This window comes from Crinia signifera, chromosome 9 (assembly GCF_055691185.1).
Source record: "Crinia signifera chromosome 9, ASM5569118v1, whole genome shotgun sequence".
In the NCBI taxonomy this organism is placed as follows: domain Eukaryota; kingdom Metazoa; phylum Chordata; class Amphibia; order Anura; family Myobatrachidae; genus Crinia; species Crinia signifera.
The window spans coordinates 154,826,743-154,842,743 of NC_139225.1; the positions used below are offsets into that span (position 1 = coordinate 154,826,743).

The 16,001-nt window shown below is 47.1% G+C and overlaps 1 protein-coding gene across 1 annotated transcript in view; it reads left to right on the forward strand.

Annotated features, from left to right (window-relative positions):
* Window positions 1–16,001, forward strand: part of DIAPH2 (diaphanous related formin 2) — a 490,290-nt gene that overhangs the window by 202,331 nt on the left and 271,958 nt on the right. Inside the window, exons 7-10 of the mRNA XM_083160814.1 lie at window positions 11,428–11,502; window positions 11,589–11,658; window positions 14,084–14,220; window positions 15,375–15,483. Of these exons, the coding sequence (XP_083016940.1) occupies window positions 11,428–11,502; window positions 11,589–11,658; window positions 14,084–14,220; window positions 15,375–15,483 (391 nt within the window). The remainder of the gene's footprint in view (window positions 1–11,427; window positions 11,503–11,588; window positions 11,659–14,083; window positions 14,221–15,374; window positions 15,484–16,001) is intronic.

A 16,001-nucleotide genomic window follows, 5' to 3' on the forward strand; every position in this document is an offset into this window, starting at 1 on the left:
ACCCGGCCAGTGTGATCAGCTGTGAGTGCATGATGGACCCGGCCAGTGTGATCAGCTGTGTGTGTGTCCGATGGACCCGGCCAGTGTGATCAGCTGTGAGTGCATGATGGACCCGGCCAGTGTGATCAGCTGTTTGTGTCCCATGGACCCGGCCAGTGTGATCAGCTGTTAATGCATGATGGACCTGGCCAGTGTGATCAGCTGTGTGTATAACTGATGGACCCGGCCAGTGTGATCAGCTGTGTGTGTCCGATGGACCCGGCCAGTGTGATCAGCTGTGAGTGCATGATGGACCAGCCAGTGTGATCAGCTGTGTGTGTCCGATGGACCCAGCCAGTGTGATCAGCTGTGAGTGCATGATGGACCCGGCCAGTGTGATCAGCTGTGAGTGCATGATGGACCCGGCCAGTGTGATCAGCTGTGTGTGTCCGATGGACCCGGCCAGTGTGATCAGCTGTGAGTGCATGATGGACCCGGCCAGTGTGATCAGCTGTGTGTGTGTCCGATGGACCCAGCCAGTGTGATCAGCTGTGTGTGGCTGATGGACCCGGCCAGTGTGATCAGCTGTGTGTGTGTCCGATGGACCCGGCCAGTGTGATCAGCTGTGTGTGTCCGATGGACCCAGCCAGTGTGATCAGCTGTGTGTGTCTGATGGACCCGGCCAGTGTGATCAGCTGTGTGTGTCCGATGGACCCGGCCAGTGTGATCAGCTGTGTGTGTGTCCGATGGACCCGGCCAGTGTGATCAGCTGTGTGTGTGTCCGATGGACCCGGCCAGTGTGATCAGCTGTGTGTGTCCCATGGACCCGGCCAGTGTGATCAGCTGTGTGTGTGTCCGATGGACCCGGCCAGTGTGATCAGCTGTGTGTGTGTCCGATGGACCCGGCCAGTGTGATCAGCTGTGTGTGTCCGATGGACCCAGCCAGTGTGATCAGCTGTGTGTGTCTGATGGACCCGGCCAGTGTGATCAGCTGTGTGTCCGATGGACCCGGCCAGTGTGATCAGCTGTGTGTGTGTACGATGGACCCGGCCAGTGTGATCAGCTGTGTGTCCGATGGACCCGGCCGGTGTGATCAGCTGTGTGTGTCTGATGGACCCGGCCGGTGTGATCAGCTGTGTGTGTCTGATGGACCCGGCCAGTGTGATCAGCTGTGTGTCCGATGGACCCGGCCAGTGTGATCAGCTGTGTGTGTGTACGATGGACCCGGCCAGTGTGATCAGCTGTGTGTCCGATGGACCCGGCCGGTGTGATCAGCTGTGTGTGTCTGATGGACCCGGCCGGTGTGATCAGCTGTGTGTGTCCGATGGACCCAGCCGGTGTGATCAGCTGTGTGTGTCCGATTGACCCGGCCAGTGTGATCAGCTGTGTGTATATTATGGACTCGGCCAGTGTGATCAGCTGTGTGTCCGATGGACCCGGCCAGTGTGATCAGCTGTGTGTGTCTGATGGACCCGGCCAGTGTGATCAGCTGTGTGTCCGATGGACCCGGCCAGTGTGATCAGCTGTGAGTGCATGATGGACCCGGCCAGTGTGATCAGCTGTGTGTGTGTCCGATGGACCCAGCCAGTGTGATCAGCTGTGTGTGTCTGATGGACCCGGCCAGTGTGATCAGCTGTGTGTGTGTCCGATGGACCCGGCCAGTGTGATCAGCTGTGTGTGTCCGATGGACCTGGCCAGTGTGATCAGCTGTGTGTGTCCGATGGACCCGGCCAGTGTGATCAGCTGTGTGTGTCTGATGGACCCGGCCAGTGTGATCAGCTGTGTGTGTGTCCGATGGACCCGGCCAGTGTGATCAGCTGTGTGTGTGTCCGATGGACCCGGCCAGTGTGATCAGCTGTGTGTGTGTCCGATGGACCCGGCCAGTGTGATCAGCTGTGTGTGTGTCCGATGGACCCGGCCAGTGTGATCAGCTGTGTGTGTCCGATGGACCCAGCCAGTGTGATCAGCTGTGTGTGTCTGATGGACCCGGCCAGTGTGATCAGCTGTGTGTGTGTCCGATGGACCCGGCCAGTGTGATCAGCTGTGTGTGTCCGATGGACCCGGCCAGTGTGATCAGCTGTGTGTGTCTGATGGACCCGGCCAGTGTGATCAGCTGTGTGTCTGATGGACCCGGCCAGTGTGATCAGCTGTGTGTGTGTACGATGGACCCGGCCAGTGTGATCAGCTGTGTGTCCGATGGACCCGGCCGGTGTGATCAGCTGTGTGTGTCTGATGGACCCGGCCGGTGTGATCAGCTGTGTGTGTCCGATGGACCCGGCCGGTGTGATCAGCTGTGTGTGTCCGATGGACCCAGCCGGTGTGATCAGCTGTGTGTGTCCGATTGACCCGGCCGGTGTGATCAGCTGTGTGTGTCTGATGGACCCGGCCAGTGTGATCAGCTGTGTGTGTCCGATGGACCTGGCCAGTGTGATCAGCTGTGTGTGTCCGATGGACCCGGCCAGTGTCATCAGCTGTGTGTGTCTGATGCACCCAGCCGGTGTGATCAGCTGTGTGTGTCCGATGGACCCAGCCGGTGTGATCAGCTGTGTGTGTCCGATTGACCCGGCCAGTGTGATCAGCTGTGTGTGTATGATGGACCCGGCCAGTGTGATCAGCTGTGTGTGTCCGATGGACCTGGCCAGTGTGATCAGCTGTGTGTGTCCGATGGACCCGGCCAGTGTAATCAGCTGTGTGTGTCTGATGGACCCGGCCAGTGTGATCAGCTGTGTGTGTCCGATGGACCTGGCCAGTGTGATCAGCTGTGTGTGTCCGATGGACCCGGCCAGTGTCATCAGCTGTGTGTGTCCGATGGACCCGGCCAGTGTCATCAGCTGTGTGTGTCTGATGGACCCGGCCAGTATCATCAGCTGTGTGTATCCGATGGACCCGGCCAGTGTCATCAGCTGTGTGTGTCCGATGGACCCGGCCAGTGTCATCAGCTGTGTGTGTCCGATGGACCCGGCCAGTGTCATCAGCTGTGTGTGTCTGATGGACCCGGCCAGTGTCATCAGCTGTGTGTATCCGATGGACCCGGCCAGTGTCATCAGCTGTGTGTGTCCGATGGACCCGGCCAGTGTCATCAGCTGTGTGTGTCTGATGGACCCGGCCAGTGTCATCAGCTGTGTGTATCCGATGGACCCGGCCAGTGTCATCAGCTGTGTGTGTCCGATGGACCCGGCCAGTGTCATCAGCTGTGTGTGTCTGATGGACCCGGCCAGTGTGATCAGCTGTGTGTATAACTGAAGGACCCGACCACTGTGAGCAGAGGCAGATGGGGTTAAATCTGCACCTTTTATGGTTCTGCAGTTCAGTTCATGGCCTGCCAGGAAGTCCTGAGGTCAGGGCTACATCTATGTATGAAGCATGCCGTTTTCTGATCTCTTGGTGCAATTTAAGAACCAAATTACTGTCCGCACATTTTCCGGTAAAAAGACGCATTTTGCAGCGGGACACCTGGGTTGGTTCTTGCGGCTATCCGTACATGACATCGGGATCCTCACAATGCACGGATCCCACACCTACAGCATTTCACCTACCCGTCTATCATATCCGCTACAATCACTATAGTCTCTGCTACAGATGCCGCCATACCCGAGCACCAGCAGCAGCGGTTATACTATAACTGATACGTCGGCATAACGACTCTCTCTGTAAGTGAGTGCAAATAGATTCTGGATAAGCCGCACACATGAATAATCTCCCCAAGCTATTAGAAAATAAAATGAATAATTCTTAAGGCATTTTATTCCAGTTGTATAGAGCGCTCACACAAACCCCAAATAAATGGCTCGTATTTGTATTGTAAACGGGTATTCCCGGGAGACCGTCTATCGGCATAGGATTCGTAAGATCCAGGTTTTCCACCTGTCAGCTCCATCAAACATCTGTTTTTTTATATTTCCTGGAATTTGCAATTAACTGTCCGTGTTTATAAATCGGGGATTTGTCTGCCATCCTCAGAGACCTCGATACAGGACAATAAGAGAAAAAAAAACATTCCTTCCGTGGAATCTCTGCGCTATAGAAAACATGCGGCCAAACAGATTTTATTGTTCAGAATTTTGGCAGAATATTCAGAACAGTAGGACATCATTGAATAGGTATTTTATGAACAGTCATCATTCTGGTGTCGACGTTCTGAACGTATACCCCATTGAACAATCACTGCCGATGGCCCGATATGAATGTTAAAATCACCAGGGCTGGTGCAAGGCTTTTCCGGCATCCTAGGCAAAACCTCAGCTTACTTACTCTGGGGTGCCCTAGGGTTTGTGACCACATTGTTTAAATATAAATTGCAGGGGCTCTGCACTCACTAAATTAACTAATAAGAATAAACAGCAGAGATTTAGTTAATGTATTGATTAATGCATTTAAGCCTGCAGCCCCCTCCACGGGACCCCACTTTTCTGCAGGTCCTAACACAATTGCGATATATGTATTGAGAACACTGACCCTCTGTTCTGAACAAACGTATAACAGGAAATAACGGGTGTTGTTAATTAGCAGACAGTGAATCACAATACATCTCAGGAGAACCCGGACTGGACCTTATGAGTCCTGCTGCTTTAAACCCTGAACTGGATATTTCACATTCCCTTCATGACGAATGATGCTGTCCCTGCCACACTCCTCCCCCCATGCTGGTAAAGCCATGACATTTTTAGGTGAGCTCTCTGCCTTGCCCATCCCTACATGTGTCGTTCACCTAGATACACAGCCCCCCCCCACACACTTCCAGAGATCACCCATCTCGCCCTCTTCCTCCTGCCCTAGCTTCACCATAGGGTTGCTTGGAGGATTGGCACCTACAAACCTTCTGGAAAGGGCATTTACGTTGAGGTTTCCCCGGACAATGCTGCAACTCAAACTTAAATGGCTATAAGGCCAAAAACCAACAGGTCACACAAGCATTCCCCTTTTGTTCATGTTCATCCATTGCAAGGGCGCATGGTCTGTTACCAAAAAAAAACTCTTGTCCCAACAAATAATACTTGAAGGACTCCACTGCCCACTTAATTGCCAAGCTCTCCTGCTCTACAGTTGAGTACCTGTGCTCTCTGGACAATAACTTATGGCTAAGATAGAGGACGGGCTTCTCCTCCCCATTTATCCTGATTGAACTGCAGTAATATCCCACCAAGTCCAAGAAATGTCCTAAGTTGTATATTTGGGTTTAAAGTAGAGCTTCTACCTTACTATTCTGAGGTTGACCTTGTCCTCTGCCTACAATGTACCCCAAAATAATTTGCTTCTACCATACAAATGGCACATTTCTCAGGGTTGGCGGAAAAAAACGTGTGCTAAGAGCTTTAACCCTGCCTCTAATTTCAGGAGGTGTGACTCCCGTCTCTCAGTCAGAGCTAAAGATGACAATGTCCTCTTAAAATGCAGTTGCACAATGTGTAACCAGAAAATGTTGCCAGTTCATAACTGTCTTACCAGGGTTCCTGTAGTTTTGCGATGTCCAGCTGGGACTGCCTGTTCGGGCGCCAAATGTGACAAGGACTCGCATACACTGGATGGAAAGAAAGCCTGGTTCTTTAATTGTAGAAGGTAGACAGCATAACAGGTAACAGCTTGGCATTTCTTGAATAACAGCATGGCAGGTTTTCCAGCAGGCAAAATTAAGGTAGGAATGCTTTTAAAGTCATATTGGTTTGGAGATTTTGGACCCCTTAATAATGTTCCTATGAAGACAGGTATTGTCCTGTTGATCCAAATATAATTGTGTTAAAATATGACCTTTCAGGAAGCACTTCCCAATAATAACAAAAGCTGCCATCTATACAGGACGGCATTGATGGCTGATTTGAAATGAATTTATTCCACGTGGAACATACAGTATTTTCCTAAACCTACAATAAAAAAAAACAAAAAAAAAACCACCTTGTGCATTTCTGGTAAATGAAGCCGAACACCGAGCTGGAAGTAAAAATAACACAAGATGAGAACGTTGAATAAGAGCACATTCCATAATGCAGAGGCTTGATCCAAACGGAATGCAGCAGGACACTAATATAAGTGCAATTTGCTACCAGGGGAAGTGGCTGCGGCATTGCGCATTTTCATTCTAAGCGAATCAGTGGAGCTGCCTGCGACGTGTGCAATGGGAGCAGTCTGCATTGACTGGAACTGGCATGAAACATTATTTTATATGTGTTCCAGAGGACATTGGTGCAGCTCAGAATATAAAGTATGGATTTAGTTGGTCCATTTTCATTCGCACACCTTAACTGATTGTCCACTGCAATATCAATCGTTATAGCGCTACAACAGGGAGGCTCTCGGTCTTGCTTCGGTGCCATGCATGTTTTCAGGATTTGCCACGTTAGGGAAATGTGTTCCAGTGGCGGATTTCACCTATGGACTCATCCAATATACCATCAGCCCTTTGTGGCTTCTACGGGATGCAGCCAGTGCAGTCCTCAGAAGCCACACTGTTCTCTACCAGCGCTGGACTTAAGAACCACCTCTGACTGCCACCAGATTTAAGCCCCTCCTCCCAGTGACATCACTGGACATCACTGGAAGTCTGTGAATACCCAGCAGGTTAGTTACACATTGATGCAAAAAAAGAAGCTGTATAGGTATTAAAATATGGTGTCTTAAATCGAAGGGGCAGAATATTGGGGCAGATGTATTAAGCCTTGTAAAGCGGTGATAAAGTGGATCCTGATTATGCAACCAGCCAATCAGGATCCACTTTATCACCGCTTTACCAGGCTTAATACATCTGTTTAAAAAAGCCAGGCGTTCATTGGCTGGTACGTTATCACTTTCCACTTTATCACTTCACCAGGCTTAATACATCTGTCCCATTGTTGTTCCTATGGAGCATTTAAAAACTCTCCCTAATGCTGGGTATATACTGGAACGACGGGAATTCATGCCGACACCCTGCCAGCACAGATTGCCCATACGCGCTGGAGCGTTGTTAATGACAGACCGACAAATCAGTGTTCCGTACTTCCGTGGCCTTGAGAGTGGGGTGGTTAGCGGTACTTTTTGCCTGGGTCCCACTCCCCCGTTCTCCATTGAAGGAAGCCAGGCAATGGGGACAGAGATGACAGCATCTCTACCCAGCTCAGCACACACTGCTCAGTGCTGTGTGCTGAGGTGGCGAGATAGGCAGCTGCAGCGGCAGCCTGTCCTCTCTCTCCCTCTTGTTTTTTTTTTTTTTTTTTTCAAGGGGATGGGGCCATGCCCCTTCCTTGAGACCCTGTACCGTACATTTTACATTTTACCAAGGCCCGGACGACCGGTCAACGCCCCTTGTAACGTGCATGGTGTCACTAACGATGTCACATACCCAGCATTGAACGATATGCCGGTGCAATCTGTTTGACTGAACCGCCCTGTTTGTAGCCGTCTTAAGCAATTCCATTGTCTCGCGGAGGCTGTTTGTTAGAGATGTGAGCGGAACCTATGTCTTCGTGTCTTGCCAAAACCACCCTCAAATGTTTTGGTTCAGGTCTGGTTTTGAATTTCTTGAAAATTGACAACAATGGCTAAATTGGCTGAGATTGTATCTGCTATCCAGGAAAGTTTGGGACAAACTTCCAGAAGTTTGCCAGCTGGAGTTTCTGTTGTCTCCGCGTTGTCAGAGAACCGGGGAAGGAAGATGAAGTGTTTACGATTGTTTTTAATAAACTGATTTGATTTGACACCTCCAGGTATAACATCTGCTCATATAATTCATTTAAGAAAAAAAAAATATACAAAATTATGTAGGAGTGTAAAGCGATTGTAAATCATCGCTGTCACTGCGAATGTTAACTAGAGGCAATCTGTAGGTGCGTCCGATGTAAAACAAATCTGTTTTTCTTGTGTGCCGGAAGGAAGGCGTTTCTGATTCTGTCACTCGGAAACTTTGAAGGTTCGGCCCTGTTTCACTTCAACTACAGAAATATATACTCAGTGATTGTTGGATCACCGTATATAGAAGTCTTGTTTCGACATTTGTAATTAATATTTGCCGACTACAGGATTTGTTAGATTTTAGGAAGATATACGGATTATTGGCCAAATTCCCACCAGGGCTATGTTGGTTAGTAAGGGTTGGAAATGTTTTTTTTTGGCCTACAGCAAATACCTGGCTTAAATGTGCAACACATTTTATTGTTGAGCCATGATGCCCCTGTCCGCACTTTGGGCCTTATTCCGGTTGAATCGGTCCTCCATGGGCACGGAGGGCCAATGTTTCTATTTTGCACATGCGCATTTCATGCAAATGGATGTTTATGCAATCATCCAATTGCAGTTGTGCAGGCAAAAAAAGGGGGGGGGGGTGCAGCCTTTGCGAGCGGCAGGCATGCTTAAAATTACCAGAAGAACCGCTTTTGTGTGATGGGAATGAGCAGTGTTGGCGGATAGGCCGGGAAGACCATCGGGGGCATAGGCAAGCATAAGGAGGGTTTCCAGTTGCCCAACCCCCCTCCCATACCTTTCCTCTTGGCAATAGGCTCAGGTTGAGGGTACTTTGCTACTCTTTATAATAATTGGTTAAGTCTGGTCTGTGACATGCTTGGTACTGTCTGTGCTGGAATGCTCAGGTGAGAGTGACATCACTGACACTGTTGGGAGGAGCCACAGTTCAGAAAAACAGTCAGTAACTATAAATGAATGTAGTTGTTGCTTGGTAACAGTGTTTTGGTTACTTTTGTAATTAATGCCAATCAAGACAGAGGTTACACGGGGAATGTACCAGGAGCCATTTTCCAGTATTGCATTGTGAAACGGTATGGACACCCAACGGCCCACTAGTCTCAGACTGACCTGAAAATGATTGCACCAAACACCCATTATATCTCACGCATTGGAATTACATGTGTGTGTATACATGTATGTGTGTGTGTGTGTGTGTGTGTGTAAATATATATTAATTATTTATTTAGAAATTGACAGCAATGTGAGACCAAATCTATCCAGGGGGAGAGCGGGTACTAAATACCCAGATCGGGCAAGCTGTGCGGGGGTCGGGTAACTATGCCCCCTTCCTCTGACTCTTTAGTTATCTTGCAGTTGTACCCACTCCTCAAGGATTTCACCAAGCCTCTTCCTCTACCTCGGCCCGTCGTTGTGCTCTACAACCCTGGTTGTATCACACTATTGTTATACTTATTCAGTCTTGTTTTAAAACAACGTAAGATTTTGTTTTTATGTTTAATATCCAGATATACCAAAACCTCAATGGGTTTCTGCCACGGAAAGGGTCAATTCTTCTGCTTTCCTAGTTACGGCTTGTTTGTGTCTGCCGTGTGTATCGCACCGCATGTCATTATCCAGGTTCTGCAACACATACATAGACGACTGCAAAACTTTTGTGCGGAATGTTTAGAGTTTGGGAAAAGGTGTAATAACAGCTCATCTCCCTTTTTTTAATGTTGTGTTTTTCGAGTAACTGCTGGAATATAGAACCATAACTAAGCCTATGTCTGCTTACCCTTCTGTCTGTGCGCGCTATGTGACTGTCACTCCGCAGAAATGACTGTCGCTCTGTCTATGTACATAATGTATTGATACATATGTCATTGTCGGTGCTGTTGACCTACATTTTCTTGGAATTCTACATTCAGCTTTATGGCTGGCGTATAGAAGAACAATGATTACGGATCTTATGACACTCTATAGCAGGGATAGGGGGAACCTTTGGTCCTGCAGCTGTTGTTAAACTTCACATCCCAGCATGCACTGCAACAGTATAGCATAGCCAAATACATACTTGCCTACCTTTTGAATTTGCCTCTCCGGGAGAAGCCTGGAGAGGTCAACCAAATCTCCTGGCCGGGGGGAAGGGGGGGGGGGGGGGGGCTGATCCCCCAATCTACGCAAACGCCGCGATTCGCGAGTCTTCAAGTAGAGAGTGGGGCTATAATGACACGGAATGACAAGATTTGCATCATTTTAGACCCCCAAACTCCCACGGACCCGTTAATTCCAGCATTTCTTTCAGCAGCCATGGGGTGGGGGGGGGGGGGGCGCTCTGGGGGGCATGTGGGAGACTTGCCTAGCTTTCCCGGGGGGACCGAGATTTTCGGGAGCAGAGCATACTGGGATGTGTAGTTCAACAACAGCTGGAGGGATAAAGCTTACCCATGCCTGCTTTATAAGATAATATTCATGCTAGGCCTGTCAATATTCCAGAAGCTTTACTGTAGCCCATTTGTGTTATTTGGATGCACACTTATCTGCTTTGTTTGCCCATCTGGCCAGTATCCAAACATAATAAGAGACTGTTATGATTCTGGGCAAATATTTCATTAGACATCTGTGGTGGAATGTGTTGAAAGAGGCGTATGCAGACTCCAGTCCTCCTGTTCTTCAGGGAGGCTTCATGCCCTATCCCAAGATGGCTGCCGATGATCTCTACTGAGCTGTGTGGAGCCATCTTTATACTGTGCAGCATTATGGGAGACAGAAGTCTCCTGATTAGTCCTACAAGGGACATGGTTATTACTGTTGTTCAGTACTCCAGACATCTGATTCCACCCCAATTCTATCTAGCTGTAGTACATTGAAGAAGCCGTCAATTCTACAGGATTTTAACTAGTCCCTAATAATTATCATAATAAAAACCCTCATTGTCTTAACTTCTGAAAAGGTGTGCTTGGGGTTAAGTGCAGCGCTCCGCCCCTTTATTGGGCTGTGTTGTTGGGGTTTATGAAAAGGTAATGACTGCGTAGACAATTGTTATTATGCGTAAAGGCGTTTTACTTCACAGTACAAATGACAATACATAATTACATAAATAGTGCAACATATATAGATGGGCAGGTATTACAAATAAATAACAGTGCTAGAATCGATAATCTGCTTCTTCAATGTACTACAGCTAGATAGAATTGGAGTGGAATCAGATGTCTGGAGTACTGAACAACAGTAAATAACCATGTCCCTTATAGGACTAATCATGAGACTTCTGTATCCCATAATGCTGCACAGTATAAAGATTGCTCCACACACTTAACCCCAAGCACACCTGTCCAACTCTAAACCGGGCCAGTCACCCGGCAAGTGAAGCAGCTAACCCCGAACAACGGGGACCAGTGTGCAGGGACTACAAGAAACAGATTAACTTCTGAAAACATTATTGAAATTTTTTTTTTTTTATAAAATAAGGTCTGGGCTTCGCCTAACTTTGATTTCCTGCCTTTGTTTGCCCATTTATTTAACGTGCCCCATTACTTGGTGTCCGCTCTCTGAACACAGACCTATAACACTGTTATTCTATATGCGGCACCACTTAAAACTCTGCCTTCGACATTAGTGTGCGTTGTTTTCAAAAATGTTTGCGGTTGGCAGGGTATAATTAAGAAACATCACTGCAAAACCTCCCAAATAGACACACGGGAAACAACAACCTATCTGACCATCAAACACTGGAAAAGCTTCCAGGTTTCTTGGCTGAAGTAAAACTGCAATAATTATTCTCTCTCTCTTTAACAGCTGGGTTAACAACTTTGGACATGAAGGCCTTGGGCAGCTCCTGGATGTTCTGGAGAAACTGCTGGACAAAAAACAGTAAGACCTACGTTACATCCCCGCTTTTCCCGAGCTAGCCACAGTTTATTAGACAGTCTTATATCCATCTTCTCTTTCCTCACTAGGCAGGAGAAAATTGACAAGAAGAATCAGCATAAACTCATCCAATGCCTGAAGGCGTTTATGAACAATAAGGTGGGTGCTGGAGAAACACGTCACCTCGTCTTTCTTCTAGGTGGACGGACCAACTTCTCCTCACAAGGGTTACGTCTAGGGCACCGAATCCCATCTTGTTCGGTCTACTAAACAAATGACTGGATCACAATTACTGTAGATGCGTTGGGTGTTTACAAACTATTTATAGTGCACTAGATTTGAATATGGAGACATGAACAATAAATTATGGTATTGGCCATCGAGGGCCATACAACTTAGAGACCTTGTCATCATATAAAATGGGGTTTATTCTGTAACAAAGTAGGAACGGAGTAGCTGAAATGCTCCAGAACTTAAGCAAGCCTAGTACTCTACTTGCAAATATGAGCAGATCTATTTGTTTCCACAATGAGTTTGGTCCTGGCACCTCTCTGGATCTGAAAAAGCTTGTAATCGGTGCCCCAAGGCACGTTTGTGGGAAAAGGAGTAACTGTAACCAGTTCCGCATGGGTGTGACTAATGCTGTGTAGGTGTGGCCACTGTCTATATCCCCTACACTACTAGCCCCAATGTCTCCTTAAATATGTTAAAATAGTGAAGAAAAAACAAGACCATTTTAATAGTTACAGTATGATTTATGGCCGGCAGTCATGGCAAATAGGCAACTGGTCAATCTTGTACTGTTGTGATGAAGATCCTAGATGTATAGGCCTTGGGCTTGTAGGCCCATGTGGTCAGTAAAGGATGCTTAGAGCAGTGATATACTCCAGGAGAGAAGCAGCAATGTCTGATAGACCGGTAGCCTAGGACTATAGGTGGCCATACACGCTGCGATAAGCAGCATGCAATGTGACGCTCCCGCAGGCATTGTGATCCGATCCACCCGATAACGCATTACATTGCACAATGCTTATAGCAACGTGTATGGGCACCTTAACTGCTGGGAGGACTCTCCCCATGTCTTCCCATTGATCTAGATTCACAGGAGGTGGATCAGCAGGGGTAGCTCATGTTCGTGGCTGGCATAATGGGAGTGCTTATTTCCGTACACTCTAAGGTCATCCATCCTTCAGCAATGTCTTTGTATCATCAGACGCAGTTTATTTGCATTAGGTCTAGTAGTATATGATCTAAAGTCGCACTTGAGGAAAGCAAGAAGACATTGTGGTAGCCGCAGAGATTTCTTAAGTCGGTGGTTTGGGAGGGATGGTCCAACGCATCACAAAAGGGTCACTGGACCCGATTAACCCTTCACACCTTAAAGCAACACCGCAACAAACCAGTAAGAACCCTTTTTTACTAGTTAGCATTTCTGTGTTGCTACCTGTTTGCAGAACCCGGTTACCCCTTTCACATCGCACCAATTACCGGGTCAAATCGGCAAGGAACCAACATGAACGCGGTAATTAGGTGTGATGTGAAAGGGGTATCACCCATCAGCCATGACAGCTTGGTTAAAATTTAATTAAATATGAATAACCCTCTTCCAATTCCACAGCTTATGTCCAGCGGTTTGGGTAGAAGGCTCAAAAGCTCAAACGGCAAAGAGCAGCACGTCCGTTTCACCTGCTTGTACTCCTTGGACAAATCCATCTACATTTTTATAATTACTTTTGTATGAATTGTTTTTATAAAATATTTACAGTGGATTCCAATAAAAAATACAATCTCTTATATACAACGTTTGAAGTTTATAGAGATTGTGTAACCTAGAAGACCAGACAGTCATTTATCCTCTTTCTTTGCTACTGATCAATGCTGTACACAGATTTTTTTTTTCAGATTTATATATATGCAGAGAAGAGAGTAACTTTGACAGATTTGTTTTCCTGCAGATCATGTTTATTTAAAACACATGGCAAGATTATCTGATGCACAACTCCCCAGCACGCGGTGTTATGTCCCCTTGTTTGTCATACAATTCATGTTCCACCTGTTGTTTAATTGGTCGCATATAGCATTACATTTATTTATTTATTTACAGTTTCTTATATAGCGCAGCAGATTCCGTTTGCGCTTTACAATGGTAGACAGTGATAAAACAAACTGGGTAACAACAGACAGACTTGGAGGTAGGAGGGCCCTGCTGCAAGCTTACAATCTATAGGGACATAGGAGGGAAACACAAGGACAGGCACCAGTAATACAGATGTAGCCCCTGTCATCCTTGGCCGGAGCTCACCAGACCCTCCCCTCTGGACTCTCTCGACGGCAGGGCTGCGGGTCCCTGCCCGTCTCTGCATCAGGGAGATGGGCAGGGTTAGGGTGGGCGGTAGGGGGACCGGCGGCGGGGGAGACGGTGGGGACCCGGAGTGCCTCAGAGGGTTATGCATGTGGAACTTAAATATGATAGGCTTGCCTGAAGAGGCGACTCAGTGTATAGCAATACTAGTTTATGTAGTTATATATTCTTTGTGTATGTTTAGGTCAATTTAAATGAATGACTCTGTTTTCTGTCTAACAGTATGGACTGGAGAGGATGCTGGGAGAAGAGAGAAGCCTGCTTCTATTGGCCCGGGCTATTGATCCCAAACAAGCCAATATGATGACGGAGATCTTGAAGGTTCTATCTGCCATCTGCATAGTTGGGGAAGACAACATGTAAGTCTATATGATCAGATAAAGATGTTCTGTCTATGTTGTCTATACGACACGATCACTAATCGTTCATTTAAGAATAAGGGACGTATTTATCACAATACACATTTTTGTGTGGTAAATGGTTTCCACGTTTGACTCTTGCCAGGAGATCGCCACCGATAAGATCCCTTTCCTAGTGACGTCATGTAGTGTAGTCCTAACACACTGCTTCCTGGTTCAGGTCCCTCATAGCCAATTTGCCTGTGCGGCCGGCGCCTGCCTCACCAGGGTCCGACCCCTCTCTAGGAGACTTTGAAAAAAAAAAGTTGGCCAATTTCATCCGGAGATGACCTCTTCACATTCTGAAGCTTTGTAAATCCAACTACAAAACATTAACTTTCTACGGAGGTTGCATTTTAGTTGGGAGTCTGTACATTTTTGGGATCCCTAGGATGTACTATGTAGGGATCACAGCAGATATCTCCTGTAGCCCCTCCAGTTCCAACAGCAAATGCATCCCCTGTAGGTTTCTATAGAAGTCAGATATACCAAGCTTCAGACCCTCCAGATGGCGTTACCCTGTAGTAGCCTATATTTTGCAAGTTCTTCTGGAGAAGGATCTACTGGCTGACGAGTGGAAATCTGCCATCTCATGGTTACAGACACCAGTCTTTAGGTTCTCTTAGATTCAGTTTTCTGCTAGACCCTATTATTTAAAATTTTTTGATCCATTTCTCAATTGCACGAAAAACGTGTCAGTAAAAAAAAATTATGGTCTTCGGTCAGGGGCGGTGTGAAGCTTCTCTGCACCCTACACAAAGATTCAACTTGCCCCCCCTCCCACCAATCCCATACTGCCACCAATACCCACTGTCCACCCCCTCAAATGAAAGTGTGGTGGAGGTATCTTGGCTGTTCTACAGAAACCACCTGAATTAAGTACAACAAGGACGTCTTTTCATAGACCTCCTTAATTTTGTGATCGGCTGACTCAGTGCCACCCCAGATCCCGATGCCCTTCTCAACTGCCAAATGATAGAGTTGGACCCGCCCTTTAGTGCTTTTTTTTTTTAGAAAATGGTTGGTAAGAGTCTACAAACCAAAGATGTCAAATTTCAGCGGTTACGTCAGATGCGTTGGTGAGATTAATTTTGTTCATATCTTCTTTTTCCTAGCCTCGATAAGCTCCTGGAAGCAATCAGCACGGCTGCGGAAATAAATAACAAGGAGCGCTTCTCGCTAATCGTGGAAGGATTGGAGAACCATGAGGCCCTACATGTGCAGGTAGGTCTGTAGAACTTACACAGCAAGTATATATCTCTGCAGCAGCCCCCTGAATGGGCAGAGTGCTGCGAAATGTGTGAAAGACTCTATCTTTGTGTAGTAGATATATCATTATGTTCTGCTGGATATAGTAATGTCCCTCTGTAATAAAGTAGGCAAGTGTCGGTATTTTGGAATATTTCCATTATGCAGAAGAAGTGTGGAATGGGCTGTAACATGGTTATACCCTTATAACAAGAGGCAAGCAATCCTTTTCATGAGTGTAAAACAAAAGGAACAAAGAGCCCTCATCCATATATATTCCATATCCATTCCGTATGACGTTTAATTAGATCATGGGTGGCCAAGTCTATAAAGCAGAGAAACCAGAGTGATGAAGAAGTCGGAGATGAATACTACATCACTGCCAATAATCACGTATGATGATCACTTGTGAATCAGTGTTCACAGCATTGGTGGATCAATGGAGGGGGGTAAATGGGGAATGGAGGGGGGTAAATGGGGGGTCCCTTACACAC